General features: G+C 42.5%; 1 protein-coding gene across 16 annotated transcripts in view; it reads left to right on the top strand.

Moving 5' to 3' along the window:
* Nucleotides 1–7,497, top strand: part of ABHD18 (abhydrolase domain containing 18) — a 70,209-nt gene extending 62,712 nt beyond the window's left edge. For all 16 annotated transcript variants that reach the window (XM_031664281.1, XM_031664283.1, XM_031664286.1 and 13 more), the window contains 2 exons: nucleotides 711–873; nucleotides 6,922–7,497. In XM_031664281.1, coding sequence (XP_031520141.1) covers nucleotides 711–873; nucleotides 6,922–6,973 — 215 coding nt within the window. In that variant the 3' untranslated portion in view covers nucleotides 6,974–7,497. The remainder of the gene's footprint in view (nucleotides 1–710; nucleotides 874–6,921) is intronic.
* The last annotated feature ends 17,768 nt before the right edge of the window (nucleotides 7,498–25,265 follow it).

Here is a 25,265-nt window from a genome sequence, read left to right as displayed (position 1 = left end):
TTTAACTTAATCAAAAATGTTTAGGCCGGGCGCGGTGGCTCACGCCTGTAATCCCAGCACTTTGGGAGGCCGAAGCGGGTGGATCACGAGGTCAGGAGATCGAAACCATCCTGGCTAACACGGTGAAACCCCGTCTCTACTAAAAATGCAAAAAATTAGCCGGGCGTGGTGGTGGGCGCCTGTAGTCCCAGCTACTCGGGAGGTTGAGGCAGGAGAATGGCGTGAACCCGGGAGGCAGAGCTTGCAGTGAGCCGAGATCGAGCCACTGCACTGCAACCTGGGCGACTGAGTGAGACTCCGTCAAAAAAAAAAAAAAAAATGTTAGGCGGTGGCTCAAGCCTGTAATCCCAGCACTTTGGGAGGCGAGGCGGAGGCGGGGATCCGCGAGGTCAGGGAGGTCGAGACCATCCTGGCTAACAAAGGTGAAACCCCGTCTCTACTAAAATACAAAAAACTAACCGAGTGAGAAGTGGCGAGCCTGTAGTCCCAGCTTCGGGAGGCCTTTGAAGAGGCAGAAGAATAAGCGTGAACCGGGAGAGGCGGAGCTGCAGTGAGCTGAGATCCGACCCACGCACTCCAACCTGGGCTGACAGAGCCAGACTCAGTCTCAAAAAAATGTTTAGTTTGATGAATGTTTTATTTACTACATTGTGTGGTGTTTTTTATTTTCTAATGTGTATATGTTGAATTTTTTAAAATTCTATACCTAGTACCAGTTGATCCAAGCCTCATTATAGTGGTTCAAGCCAAAGAAGATGCCTATATTCCACGAACAGGAGTTCGAAGTTTACAAGAAATTTGGCCTGGTTGTGAGATCCGATACTTAGAAGGGGGTCATATTAGTGCTTATCTTTTTAAACAAGGACTCTTCAGGTAAGATGGCTGGTCTAAACGGCTAATTCGTTCATTTGTTGTTTGTTTTCTGGATTTTTTTGCTTCAACAAATATAAAAGATTAGATATTTTTATTATCTGTTTCAATCTTTGAATTCCCCCCCTCACCTCCCACAAATCTCACATTGAGTTACTTTTCCCTCTTTCCTAGGATTTCATCTTCTTTTCTTTTTCTTCTAGAGAACTAGGCATGATGCATATCATAGGCATGCTTTATCGTGTGGCTTTCCCCTCTTCAAATATTAATGGCCAGGTATTTTAGGATGTGAGAAGGACGATCACGGCTTGTTAAAGTTGCTTTGGTGCATCAAGAGTTTTTTCACTCTATTCTGATGTTTTTTCAGAATGGCCTGAACATCTGTGGAATAATTTAGCAATGTTTTTCAGTTAGCAAGTGAATATTGAACCTTAAAGAAGAAGTGCTTTTAATGTTAACAACTTTATATGACTCCACTATTTTAGTTAGAACTTATAAAAACTTTTATGCTAGCCGGCCGCGGTGGCTCACGCCTGTAATTCCAGCACTTTGGGAGGCGGAGGTGGGCGGATCATGAGGTCAGGAGATGAAGGCCATCCTGGCTAACACGGTGAAACCCCGTCTCTATTAAAAATACAAAAAAAAAATTAACCAGGTGTAGGTGGTGCACAGCCGGCCGTAGGTGGTGCACGCCTGTAGTCCCAGCTACTCAGGAAGCTGAGGCAGGAGAATGGCTTAAAACCCAGGAGGTGGAGCTTGCAGTGAGCCAAGATTGTGCTACTGCACTCCAGCCAGAGAGACAGAGCGAGACTCCGTCTCAAAAAAAAAAAAAAAAAAAAAAAAACAAAACCTTTTATGCTAAAACTAGTTTTCTGGTATTCTGCATTATTGGAACATATTCATCATGTTATTATTAATGGTTAAATAAATTAGTTCACATAAATGATTAGATCAGTGCCCTGTCCATAAGTGTTCAAAAAAGCTGCCAACTGGATAACTATCTAATGGAAGAATTGTATGTGATACGTTTGACATGTTTTAGCTCTTGTTAAGGTAAGAAATAATTTTCGTATGTTGTTACTTATCTAGCTCAACTTATAAATGTCACCTTTTTGAGAAATAGACCAATTCTTCAAGTCTGTCATGTCTTGAAGGATATAGTAAACCTTTCTTTTTATAGTATGATCTTTTAAGAAGCATTCATGCAGCATTTGAGTCCCTATTGGTGAGTGAGCAGACTATCCAATACTCATTGGCCCTCTGGCACAACAAAATTAAAACAAATAAACAGGCCAGGTGCAGTGGCTCACGCCTGTAATCCCAGCACTTTGGGAGGCCGAGGTGGGTGGATGACGAGGTCAGGAGATCGAGACCATCCTGGCTAACACGGTGAAACCCCGTCTCTACTAAAAATACAAAAAATTAGCCGGGCATGGTGGCGGGCACCTGTAATCCCAGCTACTCGGGAGGCTGAGGCAGGAGAATCACTTGAACCGAGGGCAGAGCTTGCAGTGGCGAGGTCGGCCACTGCACTCCCAGCCTGGGCGACAAGTGAGACACTGTCTCAAAAATAAATAAACAAATAAAAATCTGTGACTACCTAGGGTTGCTAGGGTTGCTTAAGAAGAGTCTAAGGCCGGGCGCGGTGGCTCACGCTTGTAATCCCAGCACTTTGGGAGGCCAGTAGTGAGGATCTGAGGTCAGGAGATCGAGACCATCCTGGCTAACATGGTGAAACCCCACATCTACTAAAATACAAAAAACTAGCCCGGTGGTGGTGAGCCTGTAGTCCCAGCTACTGGGAGGCTGAGGCAGGAGAATAGCCTGAACCTGGGAGAAGTAGACTTGCAGTGAGCCGAATCAGCGCCACTGCACTCAGCCTGGGTGACACAGCCCGAGACTCCGTCTCAAAAAGGTCTAAGGCCGGGCCCAGCCGGTGGCTCCGCTTGTAATCCCAGCACTTTGGGAGGCCGAGGCAGGTGGATCACCCTGAGGTGGGAGTTCGAACCAGCCTGACCAACATGGAGAAACCCCGTCTCTACTAAAAATACAAAATTAGCCGGGGTGGTGGCACATGCCTGTAATCCCAGCCACTTGGGAGGCTGAGGCAGGAGAATCGCTTGAACCCGGGAGGCGGAGGTTGCGGTGAGCCGAGATCGCGCCACTGCACTCCAGCCTGGGCAAAAAGAGCAAAACTCTGTCTCAAAAAAAAAAAAAAAAGAAAAAAAAAGAAGAGTCTAAAGTTCTGTTATACCTGTGAATGCAGAGGACTCACTTGTTTGCATTAGTAAATTAGTATCAAATTTATTTCACTCTTTTGTGTATCTAAGTGGGAGTATAGCTAAGAGGTATTAGGAAGAGTAGATTTATAATCAAAGTCAAATATGAAAACTCAAAAATGCTACTATGAAGGCTTCACTTGAGAGACATAAATGTTAACTATTATCATGTGCCAGATGCTAGGGCAATTGCTCTGTTATTATCCCCTTTACGCAGAATAAAGGGAACAAAAAAGATTAAGTAACTTGCTCAGGTGGAGTCACTACTAAGCTATTTGACCTCTTCCATTCCCCATCAGTCACTTCAAAACTTAACAGAGTTTAGATGACATTGGAATAGTAGAATTTTTAAAAATTCAGTCTTTTCACACACCAAACATAAAAATAAAAGAAGCTGCCAGGCGCAGTGGCTCACATCTGTAATCCCAGCACTTTGGGAGGCCAAGGTGGGGGTTGATCACAAGGTCAGGAGTTTGAGCCCAGCCTGGCCAATATGGTGAAACCCCGTCTCTACTAAAAATACAAAAATTAGGCCGGGCGTGGTGGCTCAAGCCTGTAATCCCAGCACTTTGGGAGGCCGAGATGGGCGGATCACAAGGTCAGGAGATCGAGACCATCCTGGCTAACCCAGTGAAACCCCATCTCTACTAAAAAATACAAAAAACTAGCCGGGCGGGGTGGCGGGCGCCTGTAGTCCCAGCTACTCAGGAGGCTGAGGCAGGAGAATGGCGTAAACCTGGGAGGCGGAGCTTGCAGTGAGCTGAGATCCGGCCACTACACTCCAGCCTGGGGGACAGAGCGAGACTCCGTCTCAAAAAAACAAAAACAAAAACAAAAAAAAGTACAAAAATTAGCCGGGCATGGTGGTGCACGTCTATAGTCCCAGCTACTCAGGAGGCTGAGGCAGGAGAATCACTTGAACCCGGGAGGCGGAGCTTGTAGTAAGCTGAGATTGTGCCACTACATTCCAGCCTGGGTGACAGTGAGACTGTGTCTCAAAAAATGAATGAATGAATAAATAACTAAATAAAGCCATTCCTTTATGTGCTCTAATATTTTGTGTTATTTAGAGCTTATTGATAATACAAGTGAATAAGAGGCTATTTAAATGATTAAAAAGGGACATGTACCTTTCCTAACCCTTCTCACATGTACACAAGCCCGTATTGTAACTTCAGGCACCAGGAAGTAAACAAATTCAGATTCATTCCACAAGAGCAAGTGCCTGGAACTAACTCTGAGGAAAAAAATTATCCAGTGGGCAATAATTTCAAAGTCCTCTTTACTTCTCCCCTATTGCTGTCATATCTATCTTCAAAACAAAATCTCTTTATGTGTTTACACCAACATGCAAATATCGACCTCTAATTTTTTCCCTTCTCATGGTTCATTATAATTCACAAGGATCGAATCCTTGAGCCAAAGAAAGACAAGCATGTTGTAAAGCTATGACTTCCCAACATATTGGAAATAATAATCTATTAGCAGGCTATCAGTTTCAAAGATAGTCTTTTTTTTTTTTTTTTTGAGACAGAGTCTCAAGTCTGTCACCCAGGCTGAAGTGCAGTGGCATGATCTCTCACTGCAACCTCCACCTCCCAGGTTCACACCATTCTCCTGCCTCAGCCTCCCGAGTAGCTGGGACTACAGGCGCCTGCCACCACACCTGGGTAATTTTTTTTTTTTTTTGTATTTTTAGTAGAGACGGGGTTTCACTGTGTTAGCCAGGATCGTCTTGATCTCCTGACCTCGTGATCCACGTGTCTCGGCTTCCCAAAGTGCTAGGATTACAGGTGTGAGCCACCACACCCGGCCAAAGATAGTCTTAATAGCTTTGTTAGGATGTCAGGAAATGCTTAGTTGAACAAATGGGATACAAAATTAATATCTCATAGTTATTATTTAAACTGCATGAAAATATAGACATGCATTTTCTTTTTTCTTTCTTTCTTTTTTTTTTTTTTTTTTTTTGAGCTGGAGTCTTGCTTGTCACCTAGACGGGAGTGCAGTGGCGTGATCTTGACTCACTGCATCCTCTGCCTCCCAGGCTCAAGCAATTCTCCTGCCTCAGCCTTCCAAGTAGCTGGGATTACAGGCGCCCACCACCACACCCGGCTAATTTTTGTATTTTTAGTAGAGACGGGGTTTCACCATGTTGGCCAGGCTGGTCTCGAACTCCTGACCTTGTGATCCGCCCACCTTGGCCTCCCAAAGTGCTGGGATTACAGGCGTGAGCCAGTGCGCCCGGCCTAGACATGCATTTTCTTAAAAGCCTGGAGGAAAGATATGAAAAGATTAACAGTAGATGTGAGTGATGGGATTATGATGTTTTCCCCTTCCTATATTTTGGATTTTCTGAATATTCTGCTATGAAAATGTATTATACAATAGAAAAAAAAAACAGCTTTAGAAAAAAATATCTTGTGAGTGGGGCAGGGTGTCGCAGGACTATAGTTCCAGATACTCAACAGGCTGAGGTGGGAAGATAGCTTGAGGCCAGGAGTTTGAGGCTGCAGCGTGCTACGATTGCACCTGAGAGTAACCACTGCACGCAAGCCTAGGCAATATAGTGAGATCTTCTCTCTAAAAAAAAAAAGAAAGAAAGAAAAAAATACCTTATGGAAGATAAAATTTGTCTATTCGTTTTCAATTGAAATATTAAAATACTCGGTAAAGTTAATGTAGGAAACCAAGGCTTTTGATTTTAAGTAGCTAGGAACATGTTCATAGTAAATGAAAAGCATCTATATCATAATCTGTGAAACAGAATCTTACATTCTGAAAAGTCACATAGTTAATTTTTAACAAAGTGATGATAAATCAGTCCCTTTTTCTTTCATAATTTATTTTATACACACACATCACACACATATGCCACTGTGTGTGTGCATGTATGTGTGTATGAAGATATATATATTCTAAGGCACAAAAAAGTGCTTCAGAAAAAGATAATGCTTCTAGATCCATCAAAGTTGGAAGTATGTTTGATGTTTTCCAGTAGTGGTGATAAAGTTGCATGCATCTGAGGCGGGCGGATCAGTTGAGGCCAGGAGTTCGAGCCCAGCCTGACCAACATGGTGAAACCCCCTCTCTACTAAAAATACAAAAAGTTAGCAGGGTCTAGTGGTGCATGCCTGTAATTCTAGCTACTTGGAAGGCTGAGGCATGAGAATCACTTGAACTGGGAGGCAGAAGTTGCAGTGAGCAGAGATCATGCCACTACACTCCAGCCTGGGCGACAGAGCAAGACCCTGTCTCAAAAGAAAAAAAAAAGGCCGGGCGCAGTGGCTCATGCCTGTAATCCCAGCACTTTGGGAGGCCAAGGCAGGTGGATCACGAGGTCAGGAGTTCAAGACCAGCCTGGCCAAGATGGTGAAACCCCGTCTCTACTAAAAATACAAAAAAAATTAGCCGGGCGTGGTGACATGCGCCTGTAATCCCAGCTACTCCGGAGGCTGAGGCAGAGAATTGCTTAAACCTGGAGGGGCGGAAGAATTGCTTGAACCCAGGAGGCGTAGGTTGCAGTCAGCCGAGATTGCGCCACTGCACTCCAGCCTGGGCGACACAGGGAGACTCCGTCTCAAAAAACAAAAAAAGTTACATGGATTCAAACACCCATTCTGAGGAGGGTAAACTGCCTGTTTCATAGCTATTTAGAGAGGATGTAAAGTTGCAAGCCACAGATAAATTTGGAAATAAATTACGGTAAAGGCATTGTTTGTCCCCCCTTTTTGTTAGTTACTTAGAGTTTTTCTTTCATATTTAATTTTAGACAAGCCATCTATGATGCATTTGAACGCTTCCTCCATAAATACGCTAACTAATTGGATTATTATATGTAACCAGTGTGGCCAAGATGTTTCTTACAAAAGGAAGCTTCATCCTATGATCATGTGAAGGACAAGCAGACAGCACTAATATATCTAATCGCTATCAATGTAGTCTGGAATTCATTGTTACAGATCTGTTAACTATAAACTTCGAATACATTTGAATAATTTCAAGATAATATTTGAAGTAAATAATGTTAAAGTATTTTTATTATTGTTCATTGGAATCCCATATACTCAATGTTTAGTCTGTTGTTACTATCTATGAAAACTAAATTTTTAATCATGAATAATTTATTAAATTAAATAAATTTATTCATAGAAACTCTTCTGGGTTTTAGTAAAATTGCTAAATCAAACCAAGATTTTAATATATCAGCATTTACTTTGTACCCTTATAACATTTCACTATTGACTTTATTTGAAAAACATGTTTATTTTTTGAATATATGGTGAATTCATAATCTTGTGTTCAACTAATTTTCTGCTGTGGAAATAAATACTTATGATGTATAAAATCAGTGTTAACTTTGAATTCTAAAATATCCTGATAGCTTCATAGATAAGTGTTTTGCTTTCTTTTTCTTTTTTTTTTTTTTTTTTCTTTTTTTGATATGTGCCTCTACTTGAATGCAAGTGCTTTTAATGATCAAAGTGAGTGACAGGGTGTGGTAGCTCACGCCTGTCATCCCAGCACTTTGGGAGGCTGAGGCAGTCGGATTACCTGAGGTCAGGAGTTCAAGACTAGCCTGACCAATATAAACCCCCTCTTTACTAACAGATACAAAAACTTAGCCAGGCATGGTGGCGCATGCCTATAATCCCAGATACTCGGGAGGCAGGAGAATTCCTTGAACCCGGAAGGCAGAGGTTGCAGTGATCCGAGATCCCACCATTGCACTCCAGCCTGGGTAACAAGAGTGAAACTCTGTCTCAAAATAATAATAATAATAATCAAAATGAGTGTTCTGCAGATAAAATGCATTAGACTTTGCTAGACTAAAACTTTACTAAAGATTAGGGTTTAAAAAAAATGCCAATAGGCCGGGTGCGGTGGCTCATGCCTGTAATCCCAGCACTTTGGGAGGCTGAGGCGGGTGGATCACAAGGTCAAGAGTTTAAGACCAGCGTGGCCAACATGGTGAAACCCTGTGTCTACTAAAAATACAAAAAAATTAGCCGGGCATTGTGGCGTGTGCCTGTAATCCCAGCTACTCAGGAGGCTGAGGCAAGAGAATTTGTTGAACCCGGAAGGCAGAGGTTGCAGTGAGCTGAGATTGCACCACTGCACTCCAGCCTGGGCAAGAGAGCAGCAAAACTGCATCTCAAAAAAAAAAAAAAATTAGCCGGGCGTGGTGGCAGGCACTGCTCAGGAGGCTGAGGCAGGAGAATCGCTTGAACCCTGGAGGCAGAAGTTGCAGTGAGCCGAGATCGCACCATTGCACTCCAGCCTGGGAGACAAGAGCAAGACTCAGTCTCAAACCAAAACAAAACAAAATGCCAAACTTATTTCTCCCTACTGAAAAAGTTTCAATTCACAAAAATGGAAACATTGGAAGACCTGTTGCATTGACTGATGGATACTGTGTCTTTTTTTTTTTTTGGGGGGGGGGGGGGGGGGGACAGAGTCTCACTCTGTGGCCCAGACTGGAGTGCAGTGGCATGATCTTGGCTCACTGCAACCTCCGCCTCCCGGGTTCAAGTGGTTCTCCTGCCTCCACCTGAGTAGCTGAGATTACAGGTGCCTGCTACCATGCCTGGCTAATTTTTGTATTTTTAGTAGACAAGGGGTTTCACCATGTTGGCCAGCCTGGTCTCAAATTGCTGACCTGGAGTGATCCACCTGCCTTGGCCTCCCAAAGTGCTGGGATTATAGGCGTGAGCCACCACACGCGACCTGACATTTTATTTATTTTATTTTTTATTTTATTTATTTATTTTTTTATTTTATTTTATTTTATTTTTTTAAGACAGAGTCTCTTTTTCACCCAGGCTGGAGTGCAGTGGCACGATCTCGGCTCACTGCAAGCTCCGCCTCCCAGATTGACGCCATTGTCCTGCCTCAGCCTCCTCAGCAGCTGGGACTACAGGCGCCCACCTCCACGCTCGGCTAATTTTTTATGTTTTTAATAGAGATGGGGTTTCACCGTGGTCTCAATCTCCTGACCTCGTGATCCGCCCATCTCGGCCTCCCAAAGTGCTGGAATTACAAGTGTGATCCACCGCGCCCAGCCTTTTTTTTTTTTTTAATTACTTTTTTTATATGCTTACTCTTTGGATTACTAACCATCTAACTACCCAAATACTTAACAGCTTTGGTTTTTAATTTCAGAATTTAATAGACACATATGCAATTGATTTGTCCCATATAAACTATTTTACAGAAAATAAAGTTTTATGTAATAGCTATTAACTCTTTTAAATGGGGGATTATATGGCTAGATTTGGTGCTTTCTGTTTATGTTAAACTTCTCTAGCTCTCAGCTAAAATGTTAAAAAAGTAGAAAATATTTTGGGGTATTGTGTGAAGTTTTACAGTAGGTATATTTGAGTTTCGTTTGAAATCTGTGTTGTCTGTGAATTATTTTTAAATAGGTATTCTTAGTTACTAAAGATATTTGAATTATAATGTGCCTTTGCAGTCTTTTTAAAGGAGATTTCATTTGTCACCTCTAATGCCTCTATCATCTTAATTTTTTACAAATATTTAAAAATTATTAAAGTTATTGATGGTAAAGTAGTAACTTCTTTCAAACTACTTTGGCACAACAAGCCAACACTGTACAGCTCTTTGAGCGATAAGCAATTTTACATGTTCAGATGAGAACCTTTAGTTTTAACCGAAAGTATAAAATCTACTAAAGTTCTTCCACAAAATACTCTTTAAATAAAACTTGTCAACTGAATTACGATTTTCTTATATTATGTATATATTGAGGTTATATGATTGAATGCTTTTTGAACAATGGTTTTAGTAAAACCAGTACTTTATTATTGTTCACATAAACATTTCTTACTAAGCAATAATGTACTATGTTGTGTGAATTTCTATTGTTAAAAAATGAAATTTTGATTTAGTTTTAATTAATTCTTAGGCATAACTAACTTTTCCCAAATAAAGTGTGAAAGAAAGTATTTTTAAAATTTCATCTCTTAACCAGATGTATTAAAAATATATCCCTAGGCCAGGTGCGGTGGCTCACACCTGTAATCCCAGCACGTTGGGAGGCCCAGGTGGGCAGACCACCTGAGGTCAGGAGTTCGAGACTAGCCTGACCAATATGGAGAAACCCGTCTCTATTAAAAATACAAAATTTAAAAAAAAAAACCCACAAAATTAGCCGGGCGTGGTGGCACATGCCTGTAATCCCAGCTACTCGGGAGGCTGAGCCAGGAGAATCACTTGAACCTGGGAGATGGAGGTTGCGGTGAGCCAAGTTTGTGCCATTACACTCCAGCCTGGGCAACAAGAGCAAAACTCTGTCTCAAAAAAAAAAAATATATATATATATATATCTCCCTAAAACTACCTCAGTTGATGAATTCAAAGTGCAACATAACTTTTCTTAGAATTTTTTAATCTATTCCCCCCAAAATGGTGGCTTAAGTATTCTCAAATATGTAAATATATATACATATACATATATGTATGTATATACACACATATATACACACATATATACATATACATATATATAAAAAATCTCGAGGCCGGGCACGGTGGCTCAAGCCTGTAATCCCAGCACTTTGGGAGGCCGAGACGGGCGGATCATGAGGTCAGGAGATCGAGACCATCCTGGCTAACACGGTGAAACCCCGTCTCTACTAAAAAATACAAAAAACTGGCCTGGCGAGGTGGCAGGCGCCTGTAGTCCCAGCTACTCCGGAGGCTGAAGCAGGAGAATGACGTAAACCCGGGAGGCGGAGCTTGCAGTGAGCTGAGATCCGGCCACTGCACTCCAGCCAGGGGCACAGAGCGAGACTCGGTCTCAAAAAAAAAAAAAAAAAATCTCGAAGTGCGGTCTGCCATTTGTCTGCCATTTTGAGGATTAGGTACTACATAAAATATTATAAATTCATTTAGACCAGAGTTGTAAACTGGTAGTTCACGTAGGCCAGTTTGACCCACAGTTGTTTTATTTGATGTACATAATGTTTCAAAAATTTTTGAATTTGAAAAGTCTTTCTTTTTTTTTTTTTTTTTTTAGACGGAGTCTCGCTCTGTCGCCCAGGCTGGAGTGCAGTGGCCGGACCTCAGCTCACTGCAAGCTCCGCCTCCTGGGTTTACACCATTCTCCTGCCTCAGCCTCCCGAGTAGCTGGGACTACAGGCGCCCACCACCACGCTCGGCTAGTTTTTTGTATTTGTTAGTAGAGACGGGGTTTCACCGTGTTAGCCAGGATGGTCTCGATCTGCTGACCTCGTGATCCGCCCGTCTCGGCCTCCCAAAGTGCTGAGATTACAGGCTTGAGCCACCGCGCCCGGCCTTGAAAAGTCTTTTGATTGGGTATGCATTCTCCAGTTTGCCACAGCCTACTGGACTTCCCTCTTACATCAGACAACTTCTCTACTTTGTAGTTCCTACTCAGCCCTGAAGACTTCTAAGTTTGAGACCCCTGATTTAGATCTGTAATTAGAAAAAGCTTCTGAATTTCATGATTTGCTAATGTAATTACTATTGTCATTTTAGCATGTGCATTTTAGATTCCTTTTTTGTATTTTTGTAATGTGGTGCTTTCTCTCATAAAGATAATTGAATTGTTAACACAGTAATTGAAATTTTAAAAATCATTTTCAAATCTTGTATTATATTTCACAATAAAAGTATATTTTAAAAGCTAATCATTTGTGCTTTTTAAAAGAGGTATTATTGTAAATACAGTAGACACATGTCACGTTTGATTAATGTACCCAAACTTAAACTGAGTGTGTATGTTCCCTCTTTGTTATTATGCCCTAAACAAGGTAAGACAGAAATAAGCAAGGGAGGCTCTAGCAGAACAGTATCAGTATCTCTATAAAAATAACCAAAATTTTCCCCAAAGTTGTGTGATCTGAGGGAAATAAACATTCTTACAGACCATAGTTATCTCAGTGTTGCTGAATGTTGAATGTGATTACATTTATACTCATGAATAAATATACTGCAAACAAAATCTAGAGATTTAGTTAGACTGGGAATGGGAGTCTTAGAGTCTCCTGTATGTTAATAATAGTAACTGCATGTGGAAATGTGAGGAAAGATTATAGTAGATTAGACAAAGGGGAAAAAGGTCATTTGGCCACTTTGCAGTAAAATAGCCTAATTCTAGGAATATTCTTATAGAAAAAATCCTAGGAAACCAATGACTGTATGTATTATAAGCCAGGAATTAAATGGGCCAGCACCTTGGTGGACTCCCCAGCTCCAGAACTGTGAGAAATAAATATCTGTTGTCTAAGCCACCAAATTAAGGTATTATTTTATAGTAGCCCAAACAGACTGAGGTAACAGGTCATGTGAGCAACCATTAAATAAGAGTATAAAACAGCACTGTCCAATATAACTTTATACAGTGACAGAAAGGTACTCCATCTACTCTACCCAACATAGTAGTCTTTAGTCACATGTGGCTATTGATCATGTGAAATGAGGCAATCATAACTGAGGTACTGAATTTTTATTTTTTATTATTTTTTATTTTTTTGAGATGGAGTTTTGCTCTTGTTGCCCAGGCTGGAATGCAGTGGCACGATCTTGGGTCACCACAACCTCTGCCTCCCAGGTTCAAGTGATTCTCCTGCCTTAGCCTCCCAAGTAGCTGGGATTACAGGTATGCGCCACCACGCTCAGCTAATTTTGTATTTTTTTAGTAGAGATGGGGTTTCTCCATGTTGGTCAGGCTGGTCTTGAACTCCTGACTTCAGGTGATCTGCCCACCTTGGCCCCCCAAAGTGCTGGGATTGTAGTGTGAGCCACCACGCCTGGTCTGAATTTTTTATTTAATACTCAAGTGTTAAAATTTAATGTAAATAGCCACATGTAACTGGTAACTATTAGATAGCACCGATACAAAAAAAACCTGAAAAGTGGCCGGGTACGAAGGCTCGTGTCTGTAATCCCAGCACTTCGGGAGGCCGAGGTGGCTGGATCGCCTCAGGTCAGAAGTTCAAGACCAGCCAGGCCAACATGATGAAACACCATCTCTACTAAAAATACAAAAGTTAGCCGGGCGTGCTGGCAGACACCTGTAATCCCAGCTACTCGGAAGGCTGAGGCAAAAGAATTGCTTGAACCTGAGAGACAGAGGTTGCACTGAGCCGAGATCATACCACTGCACTCCAACCTGGGCAACAGAGCAGGACTCCATCTCAAAAAGAAAAAAAAAAAAAAAAATAGGCATAGTAGGGCAGTCTTGTGTACCTGTACTGCCAGTTACTCAAGAGGCTGAGGCAGGAGGATCACTTGCACCCAGGAATTCAAGGCTGCAGTGAGCTATGGTTGCACTACTGCATTTCGGCCTAGGTGACAGAGCAAGGCCCTGTCTCTAAAAAACAAAAATAGCTGGGTGCAGTGGCTCACGCCTGTAATCCCAACACTTTGGGAGGCTGAGGTGGGCGGATCACAAGGTAAGGAGTTCAAGACCAGCCTGACCAACATGGTGAAACCCCATCTCTACTAAAAATACAAAAATTAGCTGGGTGCAGTAGCACGCGCCTGTAATCCCAGCTACTCAGGAGGCTGAGGCAGGGGAATCGCTTGAACCCTGAAGGCAGAGTTTGCAGTGAGCCAAGATCCCACCACTGCACTCCAGCCTGGGCGACAGAGCAAGACTCCGTCTCCAGATAAAAATAAACTGATGTTGACTAAAAAATTTACAGATGCACCAAAATTTGACAAAATTTAGATCTGTGAATTTGACCTACAAAAATCGATTAAAGATTTTCAAAGAAAACTCAAAATATAAAATTAAGAGGGATGAGAACTGATCCCAAGAAAATTAGTTAAAAATTAGTATGAAAGTGGAAATGGGGCCGGGCGCGGTGGCTCAAGCCTGTAATCCCAGCACTTTGGGAGGCCGAGACGGGCGGATCACGAGGTCAGGAGTTCGAGACCATCCTGGCTAACACAGTGAAACCCCGTCTCTACTAAAAAATACAAAAAACTAGCCGGGCGAGGTGGTGGGTGCCTGTAGTCCCACCTACTCAGGAGGCTGAGGCAGGAGAATGGCATAAACCCGGGAGGCGGAGCTTGCAGTGAGCTGAGATCTGGCCACTGCACTCCAGCCTGGGCGACAGAGCGAGACTCCGTCTCAAAAAAAAAAAAAAAGAAAGTGGAAATGGGCCAGGTGCGGTGGCTCATGCCTGTAATCCCAGCACTTTGGGAGGCCGAGGTGGGCCGATCACAAGGTCAGGAGATTAAGACCATCCTGGCTAACACGGTGAAACCCCATGTCTACTAAATATACAAAAAAATTAGCCTGGCGTGGTGGCGGGCGTCTGTAGTCCCAGCTACTCAGGAGGCTGAGGCAGGAAAATGGCGTGAACCTGGGAGGTGGAGCTTGCAGTGAGCCAAGATGGTGCCACTGCACTCCAGCCTGGGCCACAGAGAAAGACTCCATCTCAAAAAAAATTTAAAAATAAAAAAATGGAAGTGGAAATGGGCTTAACTGCATCATGAAGAAATTGATCAGAGTTTAACTTGTTCTCTAAAATTTGTTCCTGAAAATATTAATGAAGTGCTATAACTAGATTATGCAGGGTCCTGTAGGATTTTAGTCTCTATGCAAAGAGCTACCGGAAGACATTAAAGGTTTTTCTCCACTGATTTAACATGTCTTAAGTACATTCTAAGATATGTTTGGTACAGATTTAGGATTAGGACAAACACCTAATGCATGCAGGGCTTAAAACCTAGATGACGGGTTGATGGGTGCAGCAAGCCACCATGGCATGTGTATACCTATGTAACAAACCTGCACTTTTAGCACATGTATCCCAGAACTTAAAGTAAAAAAAAGATTGTCAATTGATCATTGGAAAAAAATGTCATTCATTCTGGCTTCAGTGAGAAGAACCAATTGAAGGGGGCCTGTTGTCCATGCACATGTTTCAACTAGAAGGTCATCAATGTGGCCAGGTAAAAAATGATGATAGCTAAAACTAGGATGGTGTCTGTGGATATGAAGAAATGTGGATGGATTTCAGAGATAATACAGGTGATGTGGTAATGGTGGGTTGGGGGTGAGGGTGGTACTCTTTGAGAGAGAGGGCCGGGCGTGGTGGCTCATGCCTGTAATCCCAACACTTTGGGAGGCCGAGAGGGCAGATCAGGAGGTCAGGAGATGGAGACCATCCTGGTTAACATGGTGAAACCCCCGTCTCTACTAAAAATACAAAAAAAAAAAATCAGTCTGGCTTGGTGGCGGGCACCTATAGTCCCAGCTACTCGGGAGGCTGACGCAGGAGAATGGCGTGAACCTGGGAGGCAGAGCTTGCAGTGAGCCAAGATTGAGCCACTGCACTCCAGCCTGGGCAACAGAGCGAGACTCCCATCTTAAAAAAAAAAAAGAGAGAGAGAGAACCCTGGAAGAAAACCAGTGTGAGAATACAGATTAAAGATCTTAGTCTGGCACATACCTTGGTGTTTTTGGGTTTTGTTTGTTTGTTTGTTGTTTTTAGCCAGAGTCTCGCTCTGTCCCAGGCTGGAGTGCAGTGGTGCGATTCCGGCTCACTGCAACCTCCACCTCCTGGGTTCAAGCGATTCTCCTGCCGCAGCCTCCTGAGTAGCTGGGACTACAGGCGCCCGCCACCACACCCCGCTAATTATTTGTATTTTTTAGTAGAAACGGGGGTTCACCATGTTACCCCAGGCTGGTGTGGAACTCCTGAGCTCAGGCATCCGCCAGCCTCCCAAAGTGCTGGGATTACAGGCCTGAGCCACCGCGCCAGGCACATACAGATTTTTATATGTCTAAAACTAGACAGTAAGGTGGCAGTTGGAGGCTTAGAGCAGAGGCCTGAACAGGAGATAAAAACTCGTAAATCACTAGTATTTAGATGGTAACTGATGTTATAGGCATGGGTGAGATTTTGAGGAGAGCCTAGGAAAGGAAGAGGACATGGGACAATGGTTCTCAAACTTTTTCATGTAAGAAATCCTTTAACTGTTTTTTTGTCTTTTGTTTTTTGTTTTTTTTGGAGACGGAGTTTTGCTCTTGTTGCCCAGGCTGGAGTGCAATGGCACAATCTCGGCTCACTTCAACCTCCGCCTCCCGGGTTCAAGCGACTCTCCTGGTTCAGCCTCCCGAGTAGCTGGGATTACAGGCGCGTGCCAGAACGGCCGGCTAATTTTTTTGTAGTTCTAGCAGGGACGGGGTTTTGCCATGCTGGCCAGGCTGGTATCAAACTCTGGACCTCAAGTGATCCGTCCGCCTCGGCCTCCCAAAGTGCTGGGATTACAGGGGTGAGCCACCGCGCCCAGCCTGAACTATGTCTATTTTATAAAAAGAAAACACAGTGAAATAATTTAAATAATTAGTTAATTGCGTCCCACCCCCTCCATGCCCAGTCTGTGAAGGAAGCAGATCTTATTCATTTTTATGCCCTTAGTGCCTGGCACGATTGGCATTACCAAGTGGTCCATCAAACTTTGCAGAATGATTTGAAGTGTAGTGCTATTTTCACTGTTCCAGCTTGCAATTTTAAACCGTATTAGAGAGCAATTTTAAGCAGAAATTTTATGATCTTCTCCAGTGGTTTTCAAACTGGGTTCCACATGCTTCTCAGAGTTGTTTTTTAGAATTAAAAAATTATAGCCAGGTGAGGTGGCTCACATCTGAAATCACAGAATTTTGGGAGGGCAAGGTGGGTACATCACCTGAGGTCAGGAGTTTGAGACCAGCCTAGCCAACATGGTGAAACCCTGTTTCTACTAAAAATACAAAAATTAGTAATCCCAGCACTTCGGGAGGCCGAGACAGGCGGATCACGAGGTCAGGAGATAGAGACCATCCTGGCTAACACGGTGAAACCCCGTCTCTACTAAAAAATACAAAAAACTAGCTGGGCGAGGTGGCGGGTGCCTGTAGTCCCAGCTACTCAGGAGGCTGAGGCAGGAGAATGGCATAAACCCGGGAGGCGGAGCTTGCAGTGAGCTGAGATCTGGCCACTGCACTCCAGCCTGGGCGACAGAGCGAGACTCTGTCTCAAAAAAAAAAAAAAAAAAATTAGCCAGGTGTGGTGGCGCACACCTGTAATCCCAGCTACTCAGGAGGCTGAGGTGGGAGAATCGCTTGAACCTGGGAGGTGGAACCTGGGAGGTGAGCCGAGATCATGCCACTGCACTCCAGCCTGGGTGACAGAGTGAGACTCCATCTCATTAAAAAAATAATAAAAAAATAAAAAAATAAAATTACATGCTTTTGTCTTAATGACATTCTAAAACAACAACTAGTATACAATCTTCTGCATCATTTAGGCTAATAGTTCTCAATTCTGGTTACGGATTTGAGTCTCAGTAGAAAGCTTTTAATAAATATTGATGTCCAAGCTACACTCCAGACTAATTAAATCAGAACCTCTGAGAAGGGGGCCCCCTACAAGGGCATTTTTTCCCCCAAAGATCTTGAGATGATTTAAATGTAAAGTCAAGGCCGGTAACAGTAGCTCACACCTGTAATCCCAGCACTTCGGGAGGACAAGGAAGGTGGATCACCTGAAGTCAGGAGTTCAAGACCAGCCTGGCCAATATGGTGAAACCCCGTCTCTACTAAAAATACAAAAAATTAGCCAGGCATGGCGATGGGTGCCTGTAATCCCAACTACTCAGGAGGCTGAGGCAGGAGCATCACTTGAACCTAGGAGGCGGAGGTTACAGTGAGCCAAGATCGCACCATTGCACTCCACCCTAGGCAACAAGAGCGAAACTCCACCTCAAAAAAAAAAAAATGTACTGTCAATGTTGAAATTTACAATGATCTAGATCAGGGAGTTGGCAAACTTCATCTACAAAGGGCCAGAGAGTAAATATTTTAGGCTTTGCAGGCCAACACACAAAATTGAGGCTATAATTTAGGTACTAATATGAGGTTGAAAATAAATTTCCACAAATTTTTACTGATGAAATTCAAAATACAATAATTATTGTTTCTACTATAGCTCTACTAATGAGAAGAATGGGATTCTTTTTGGAGATAATTCACTTAGTTGAGGATCAAGATTTGTGTTCCCTGTCATCAAAATCTGTTGCAAATATTCATCTATTAATACTGACCTGTAATGACATTTTACGTATTTCAGCTTCAAAAATATCTCCACACAGATAGGTACTGCCAAATACTGATATCAATCTAAAAGCAAATTATTTTTTCTTCTTCTTTTTTTGAGATGGAGTCTCACTCTGTTGTCCAGGCTGGAGTGCAATGGCATGATCTCGGCTCACTGCAACCTCCGCCTCCCAGATTCAAGCAATTCTCCTGCCTCCGCCCACTGCGCCCAGCCAAGCAAATGCTTTTAATTGAACATATTCACCATTTGAAAGGCAATTTATAGAATTCTATTTGATTCTGTTCCTGATATTTGCCCTTCAGCCTTTCTGCAGCAATATAAAGTGATGATAGCACTACATAAGGTCTCTGTTACCACTATTCAACTCTATTGTTGTAGTGTGACAGCAGCCATAGACAATACATAAATGAATAAGTATGGCCTTGTTCCAACAACATTTAATTTATGAAACTGAAATTTGAATTTTGCTGGGTGCAGTGGCTCATGCCTGTAATCTCAGCAGTTTGAGAAGCTGAGGCTGGTGGATCATCTGAGGTCAGGAGTTCAACACCAAACCTTGTCTCTACTAAAAAAAAATACAAAAAGTAGTCAGGTGTGGTTGTGCACACCTGTAGTCCCAGCTACTCGGAGGCTGAGGCAGGAGAATCACTTGAGCCTGGGAGGCTGAGGTGGCAGTGAGCCAAGATCGAGCCACTATACTCCAGCCTGGGTGACAGAGTAAGATTCCATCTCAGAAAAAAAGAAGAAAAGGAAAGAAATTTGAAATTTATGTGTTTTTTTATGTGTAACAAAATACTGTTTGTTTTTCTTTTCCTTTTTTTTTCTTTTTTTTTTTGGAGACAGAGTCTCACTCTGTCATCCAGGCTGGAGTACAGTGGCATGATCTCAGCTTACTGCAACTCCTGCCTCCTGGGTTCGTGCCATCTCCTGCCTCAGCCTCTGGAGTAGCTGGGACTACAGGCGCCCCCCAGCACGGCTGGCTAATTTTTTGTATTTTTTTAGTAGAGACAGGGTTTTATCATGTTAGCCAGGATGTTCTCGATCTCATGACCTCACGAGCTGCCCGCCTCGGCCTCCCAAAGTGCTGGGATTACAGGTGTGAGCCACCGCGCCTGGCCCCTCTTTTTTTATTTTCTTAATCATTAAAAAATGTAAAATTCGTTCTTAGTTTGTCCCTGTATAAAAATAGCTGGTAGACAGATTTGGCCCATGGGCCATAGTTTGCCAAGGCCTGATCCAGATAATCTATATGACCTTGAATTGTTTTCTAAGTAACATATTTTTACTAGTGCTTATGATTGGAATCAAGCAGTTATATAGTAACAAATATGGTTGTTCATATACGTGACATATAGTAATAAAAACATTGTAAGTCAGAAAAAAAGCCAGTAGTCTTTCTTACCCTTCATGTTCCCTATCTATGACTTTGTAATTTAAAAAATACTGGGTTACTAAGGCCGGGCGCGGTGGCTCAAGCCTGTAATCCCAGCACTTTGGGAGGCCGAGACGGGCGGATCATGAGGTCAGGAGATCGAGACCATCCTGGCTAATACGGTGAAACCCCGTCTCTACTAAAAAATACAAAAAACTAGCCGGGCGAAGTGGCGGGTGCCTGTAGTCCCAGCTACTTGGGAGGCTGAGGCAGGAGAATGGCGTGAACCCGAGAGGAGGAGCTTGCAGTGAGCTGAGATTCGGCCACTGCACTCCAGCCTGGGTGACAGAGCAAGACTCCGTCTCAAAAAAAAAAAAAAAAAAAAAAATACTGGGTTACTGAGTTATGTAGACCTCCAAAATGTTGACACATTTCATTACACAACAGCAAAAAGTAGGTTCATTAAAATCACTACTGAGCTCATCAGGAAGTCTTTAAGCACTAGGAAGCTGTTGAGTTCATGGTAGTGGTTACAAGTTTTCCAAGCTTCTCAATTTCTCTTGAAAACTTGAAGGTTATCACTGACAACAGATACTGTCTAGTTGTTGCCACTGATGTGACAGGCTCATTTCATTCATTTTTTAGAAAATGTCTGCCAAATTACCTAAGCACAAGTAAACCTATTTTGTTATCAATAGTTTTTTCTTTTTTGTGTGTGTGACAGAGTCTCATCCTGTTCCCTAGGAGGGCAGGGGCACGATCCCAGCTCACTGCAACCTCTGCCTCCTAGGTTCAAGTGATTCTCCTGTTTCAGCCTCTGGAGTAGCTGGGATTACAAGCGCCCACCACCACACCCAGCCAGTTTTTGTATTTTTTAGTAGAGATGGGGTTTCACCATGTTGGCCAGGTTAGTCTCGAACTCCTGACCTCAGGTGATCCACCCGCCTCAGCCTCCCAAAGTGCTGGGGTGCTGGGATTACAGGGGTGAGCCACTATGCTCAGCCCCATTTGATCTTATTTCTAGGGGATCATGACACTGAAACCACAAAGAAGGGAATACAATCCTCTCATACTACACTGTTCTGTAGTAAGAGATATTATAAACTCAAAATAACATAAAGCTGTTTGTGGGTTCTTAAATTTTCAGACCCATCTGTGAACAAAGCACAAAGGTACATTATGGTTACTCAATAGAGTATAAGTGATTACTCCTGACAATGTAAGGAAAAAGAAGAAATGTCCAGGATGTGGAGACCTCTCATATGCTGCCAGTAGGTGTGAGAATTGGTACAAGAGGTTGGAAAATGACTTGGCAATACTTAGAACAAATGAAGATGTGCAGATCCTATGACTCAGAAATTCTATTCCTAAAATGATACCCTCAATAAATTGGCACACGCACACCAGAAAAAAAAAATGTTCATAAAAGCCATGTTTATAGTAGACCCAAACTGGAAATCAAAAAATTCATCAACAATAGCATAAAAAATTGTGATATAGTCATTCAATGAAATACACATACTATAACAGAACAAATGACCTATAGCTACTCTCAACTTGTATAAATCTTAAAAACATAATATTGAATGAAAGAAGCAAGACAGAAAATAGCATATGATTCTGTCTACATATAATTTTAAAAATAGGCAAAATTATGGGATGCATATTTAGTGATAAACCATAAAGAAAAGCAAGAAATTTGAGGAGGCCAAGGCAGGAGTATAGCTTGAGCCCAGGAGTCCAAAATGAGCCTGGTCAACATGGGGACACCTGCTCTCTACAAAAATGGAAACGAATAAAAAATTTGCCAGGGCCAGGCACAGTGGCTCACGCCTGTAATCCCAGCACTTTGGGAGATCGAGGCAGGCTGATTGAGAGGTCAAGAGGTTGAGACAATCCTGGCCAACATGGTGAAACCCTGTCTCTACTAAAAAAAAATACAAAAATTAGCTGGGCATGGTGGCATGTGCCTGTAATCCCATCTACTTCGGAGGCTGAGGCAGGAGAATTGCTTGAACCTGGGAGGTGGAGTTTGCAGTTAGCCGAGATCACACCACTGCCCTTCAGCCTGGCAACAAAGCAAGACTTCGTCTCAAAAAAAAAAAAAATGCCAGGCTTGGCAGCTGATGCCTCTGGTCCTAGCTACTTGAGTGGCTGAAGTGGGAGGATCTCTTGAACCTGGGAGGTCAAGGCTGCAGTAAGCGGTGATCGCAGCACTACACTACAGCCTGAGCAACAGAGTGAGATCTTGTCCCCCCTCCAAAAGAAAAAAAAGGTATGTGTTGGTGGGGGGACACATGGGAGTTCTAATTTTTGACCTGGGTGGTCATTATATGGAATGGTTGTTCACTTTAACCATTAATGTGTACATTTTGTGGTTTTGATTTGAAGTGGGGGGGTACTTTTCTGTGTATGCTATATTTTATAATAAAGAGGGTTGAATGTAAAAATAAAGAAAAACAGACAACAGTTGGAAGGTAGAACAAAGTGTAGGATGATATATTCTCATTTTATAGAGTGGCAATATAAGAAGCTCTTTCTAAAATCAGTGAAATACTAAGTAAATGTTCAAAGTACTTAAATTATTTAAAATTTCCAAGTAAACAACAAAAAACATCAGAAATTGGGAGGAGAATCGAGGAGGGGCTTATGTAAGTGTGTTTGATCCTCATGTTTTATAGTGGCAAGGCAAAAGTTGAAAGATAGTGACTTTGGGGATTAGTACCTCTGTGAAGTAGAACTGGTTTTTTTTTTATTCATAATAAACTATATTGTACCATTTGGTGTTACCATATGCAGAAGTTAATTGCATTTTTTTTTTTTTTTTTTTTTGAGATAGAGTTTTGTTCTTGTTGCTCAAGCTGGAGTGCAATGGCACCATCTCCGGCTCACCACAACCTCCGCCTCCCAGGTTCAAGCGATTATCCTGCCTCAGCCTCCTGAGCAGCTGGGATTACAGGCCACCACACCCAGCTAATTTTGTATTTTTAGTAGAGATGAAGTTTCTCCATGTTGGTCAGAGTGGTCTCGAACTCCCAACCTCAGGTGATCCGCCCGCATCGGCCTCCCAAAGTGCTGGTATTACAGGCATGAGCCACTGCACCAGGTGGCTAATTGCATTTTAAAAATCGCAAGCTATTTTGTAGTATTGTTGAACAAATTTAAGGGAAAAAAAAGGCAATATAGTGTACTGTTATGGTTAAGAGCATGAACTATGGAGAACTATGAAGCCAGATTGCTTGGGCTCAAATCCTTGCTTTGGCACTTTTTTTTTTTTTGAGATGGGAGTCTAGTTCTGTCACCCAGGCTGGAGTGCAGTGGTATGATCTTGGCTCACTGCAACCTCCGCCTCCCAGGTTCAAGTGATTCTCCTGCCTCAACCACCTGAGTAGCTGGGACTACAGGCATGTACCCGGCTAATTTTTGTATTTTTAGCAAAGACAGGGTTTCACCATGTTGGCCAGGCTGGTCTTGAACTCCTGGCCTCAGGTGATCCACCAGCCTTGGCCTCCCAAAGTGATGGGATTACAGGTGTGAGCCACCATGCCCGGCCCTGGCACTTTCTAATTGTATGATTCTAGGCAAGCCATTTATCCATTTTGCCTCAACTTCCTCACCTAAAAAGGGGGGCAATAATAATCTGTATTTTATATAGTTGTTCTTAGGATTAAATGAATTAACATATGTAAAACGCTTAGTGTCTAGCATATGTGTGTTAACTATTACCTACCACTACGTAGTTAATTGTGTAAAATAAAGCTGAAAGGAAAAGATGAAGACTGAAAATTACCCAGTAGACTTATTAACATGTAAGTAATTTGATATTTTAGTGACACGGTTGAGTGATAGAGCCAGAAACTGGACTGAAAAGGTAGAGGTGAAGAAACAGATGCATACTCAATTTTCCATGAATCATTGATCATATTCCTTACATTTTTTTCTTAACTCCTTTGACTTTCCCAAAGATAACTGCTATCTTTTTTTTTTTTTTTTTTTTTTTTTTTTGAGATGGAGTCTCTCTATGTCACCCAGGCTGGAGTGCAGTGGCATGATCTCAGCTCACTGCCACCTCCGCCTCCCTGGTTCAAGCAGTTATCTGCCTCAGCCTCCTGAGTAGCTGGGATTATAGGCACATGCCACCACGCCTAGCTAATTTTTGTATTTTTAGTAGAGACAGAGTTTCACCATCTTGGCCAGAATGGTCTTGAACTCCTGACCTCATGATCCACCCGCCTCGGCCTCCCAAATGCTGGGATTATAGACGTGAGCCACCGTGCCCGGCCTGATAACTGCTATCTTTACTTCTAACACAATAGATTAATTTTGCTCTTTTTGAACTTTAAGTAAATTTAACTCTATACAAATCACAGTGTATTTATGTGTGCCATCTTTTATGTTTACCAGCCTAACACTATGCCTGTGAGATATATCCATATTGTTGCTTGTAGATGTAGTTAATTTTTCAAAGCTGTATATTATTTCATTATATAATGTATTAGGGTTCTCTAAAGGGACAGAACTAATAGGATATGAAAGGGAGTTTATTAAGGAGAATTGACTCACATTATCACAAGGTAAAATCCCAGGATAGGTGGTCTGCAAGTTGAGGAGGAAGGAAGTCAGTGGTAGATCAGTCCTCCAAAACCTCAAAAGTAGGGAAGCCAACAATGCAGCCTTCTGTTTGCGGCCAAAGGCTCAAGAGTCCCTGGTAAACCACTGGTGTACATCCAAGAGTTCAAAAGCGGAAAAACATGGGAGTCTGATGTTTGAGGGCAGGAAGCATCCAGCATGGGGAAAAGATGAAGGTTGGAAGACTCAGCAAGTCTAGTCCTTCCACTTTCTTCTGCCTGCTTTATTCTAGCCACGCTGGCAGCTGATTAGATGGTGCCCACCCAGATTGAGAGTGGGTCTGCCTCTCCCAGTCCATTGACTCAAATATTAATCTCTTTTGGCAACATCCTCACAGACACACCCAGAACAATACTTGGATTGCAGGATTTTCATTCTTCAATAAAGTTCAATCAAGTTGACACTCAATATTAACCATCACATATACCATACCACTATTTATATATTCTACTGCTGGTAGGCATTTAGGCTATTTCCAGTTTAGGGATAGAAGAATGATAAAGAATGCTGGGATTTTTCTGTTCATGCATTTTGGTGCACATTACTGTTGGAGCAAAATGGCTAGGTCAGAGATATGTTCATATATATTCGACTATAGTAAGTACTGCCAGTTTCCCACAATAGCTGTACTAATTTTGGTAGTGTCAGACTTTTTTTTTTTTTTATATGTCATCTGGTAAGTTGTAGTGTTTTCTTTCTTTCTTTCTTTTCCTTCCTTCCTTCCTTTTTTTTTTTTTTTTTTTTTTTTTTTTTGAGATATGAGTCTCGCCCTGTTGCTCAAGCTGGAGTGCAGTGGCTGGATCTCGGCTCACTGCAACTTCCACCTCCCAGGTTCAAGGAATTCTCCTGCCTCAGCCTCCTGAGTAGCTGGGATTACAGGTGTGTGCCACCATGCCCAGCTAATTTTTGTATTTTTAGTAGAGATGGGGTTTCACCACATTGGTCAGGCTGGTCTCAAACTCCTGACCTCGTAATTTGCTCACCTCGGCCTGAAAGAAACCAAACACATTCCTCCAC

Source organism: Papio anubis, chromosome 3 (assembly GCF_008728515.1).
Source record: "Papio anubis isolate 15944 chromosome 3, Panubis1.0, whole genome shotgun sequence".
Lineage (NCBI taxonomy): Eukaryota > Metazoa > Chordata > Mammalia > Primates > Cercopithecidae > Papio > Papio anubis.
This window is presented reverse-complemented; position numbering and strand designations above follow the sequence as displayed.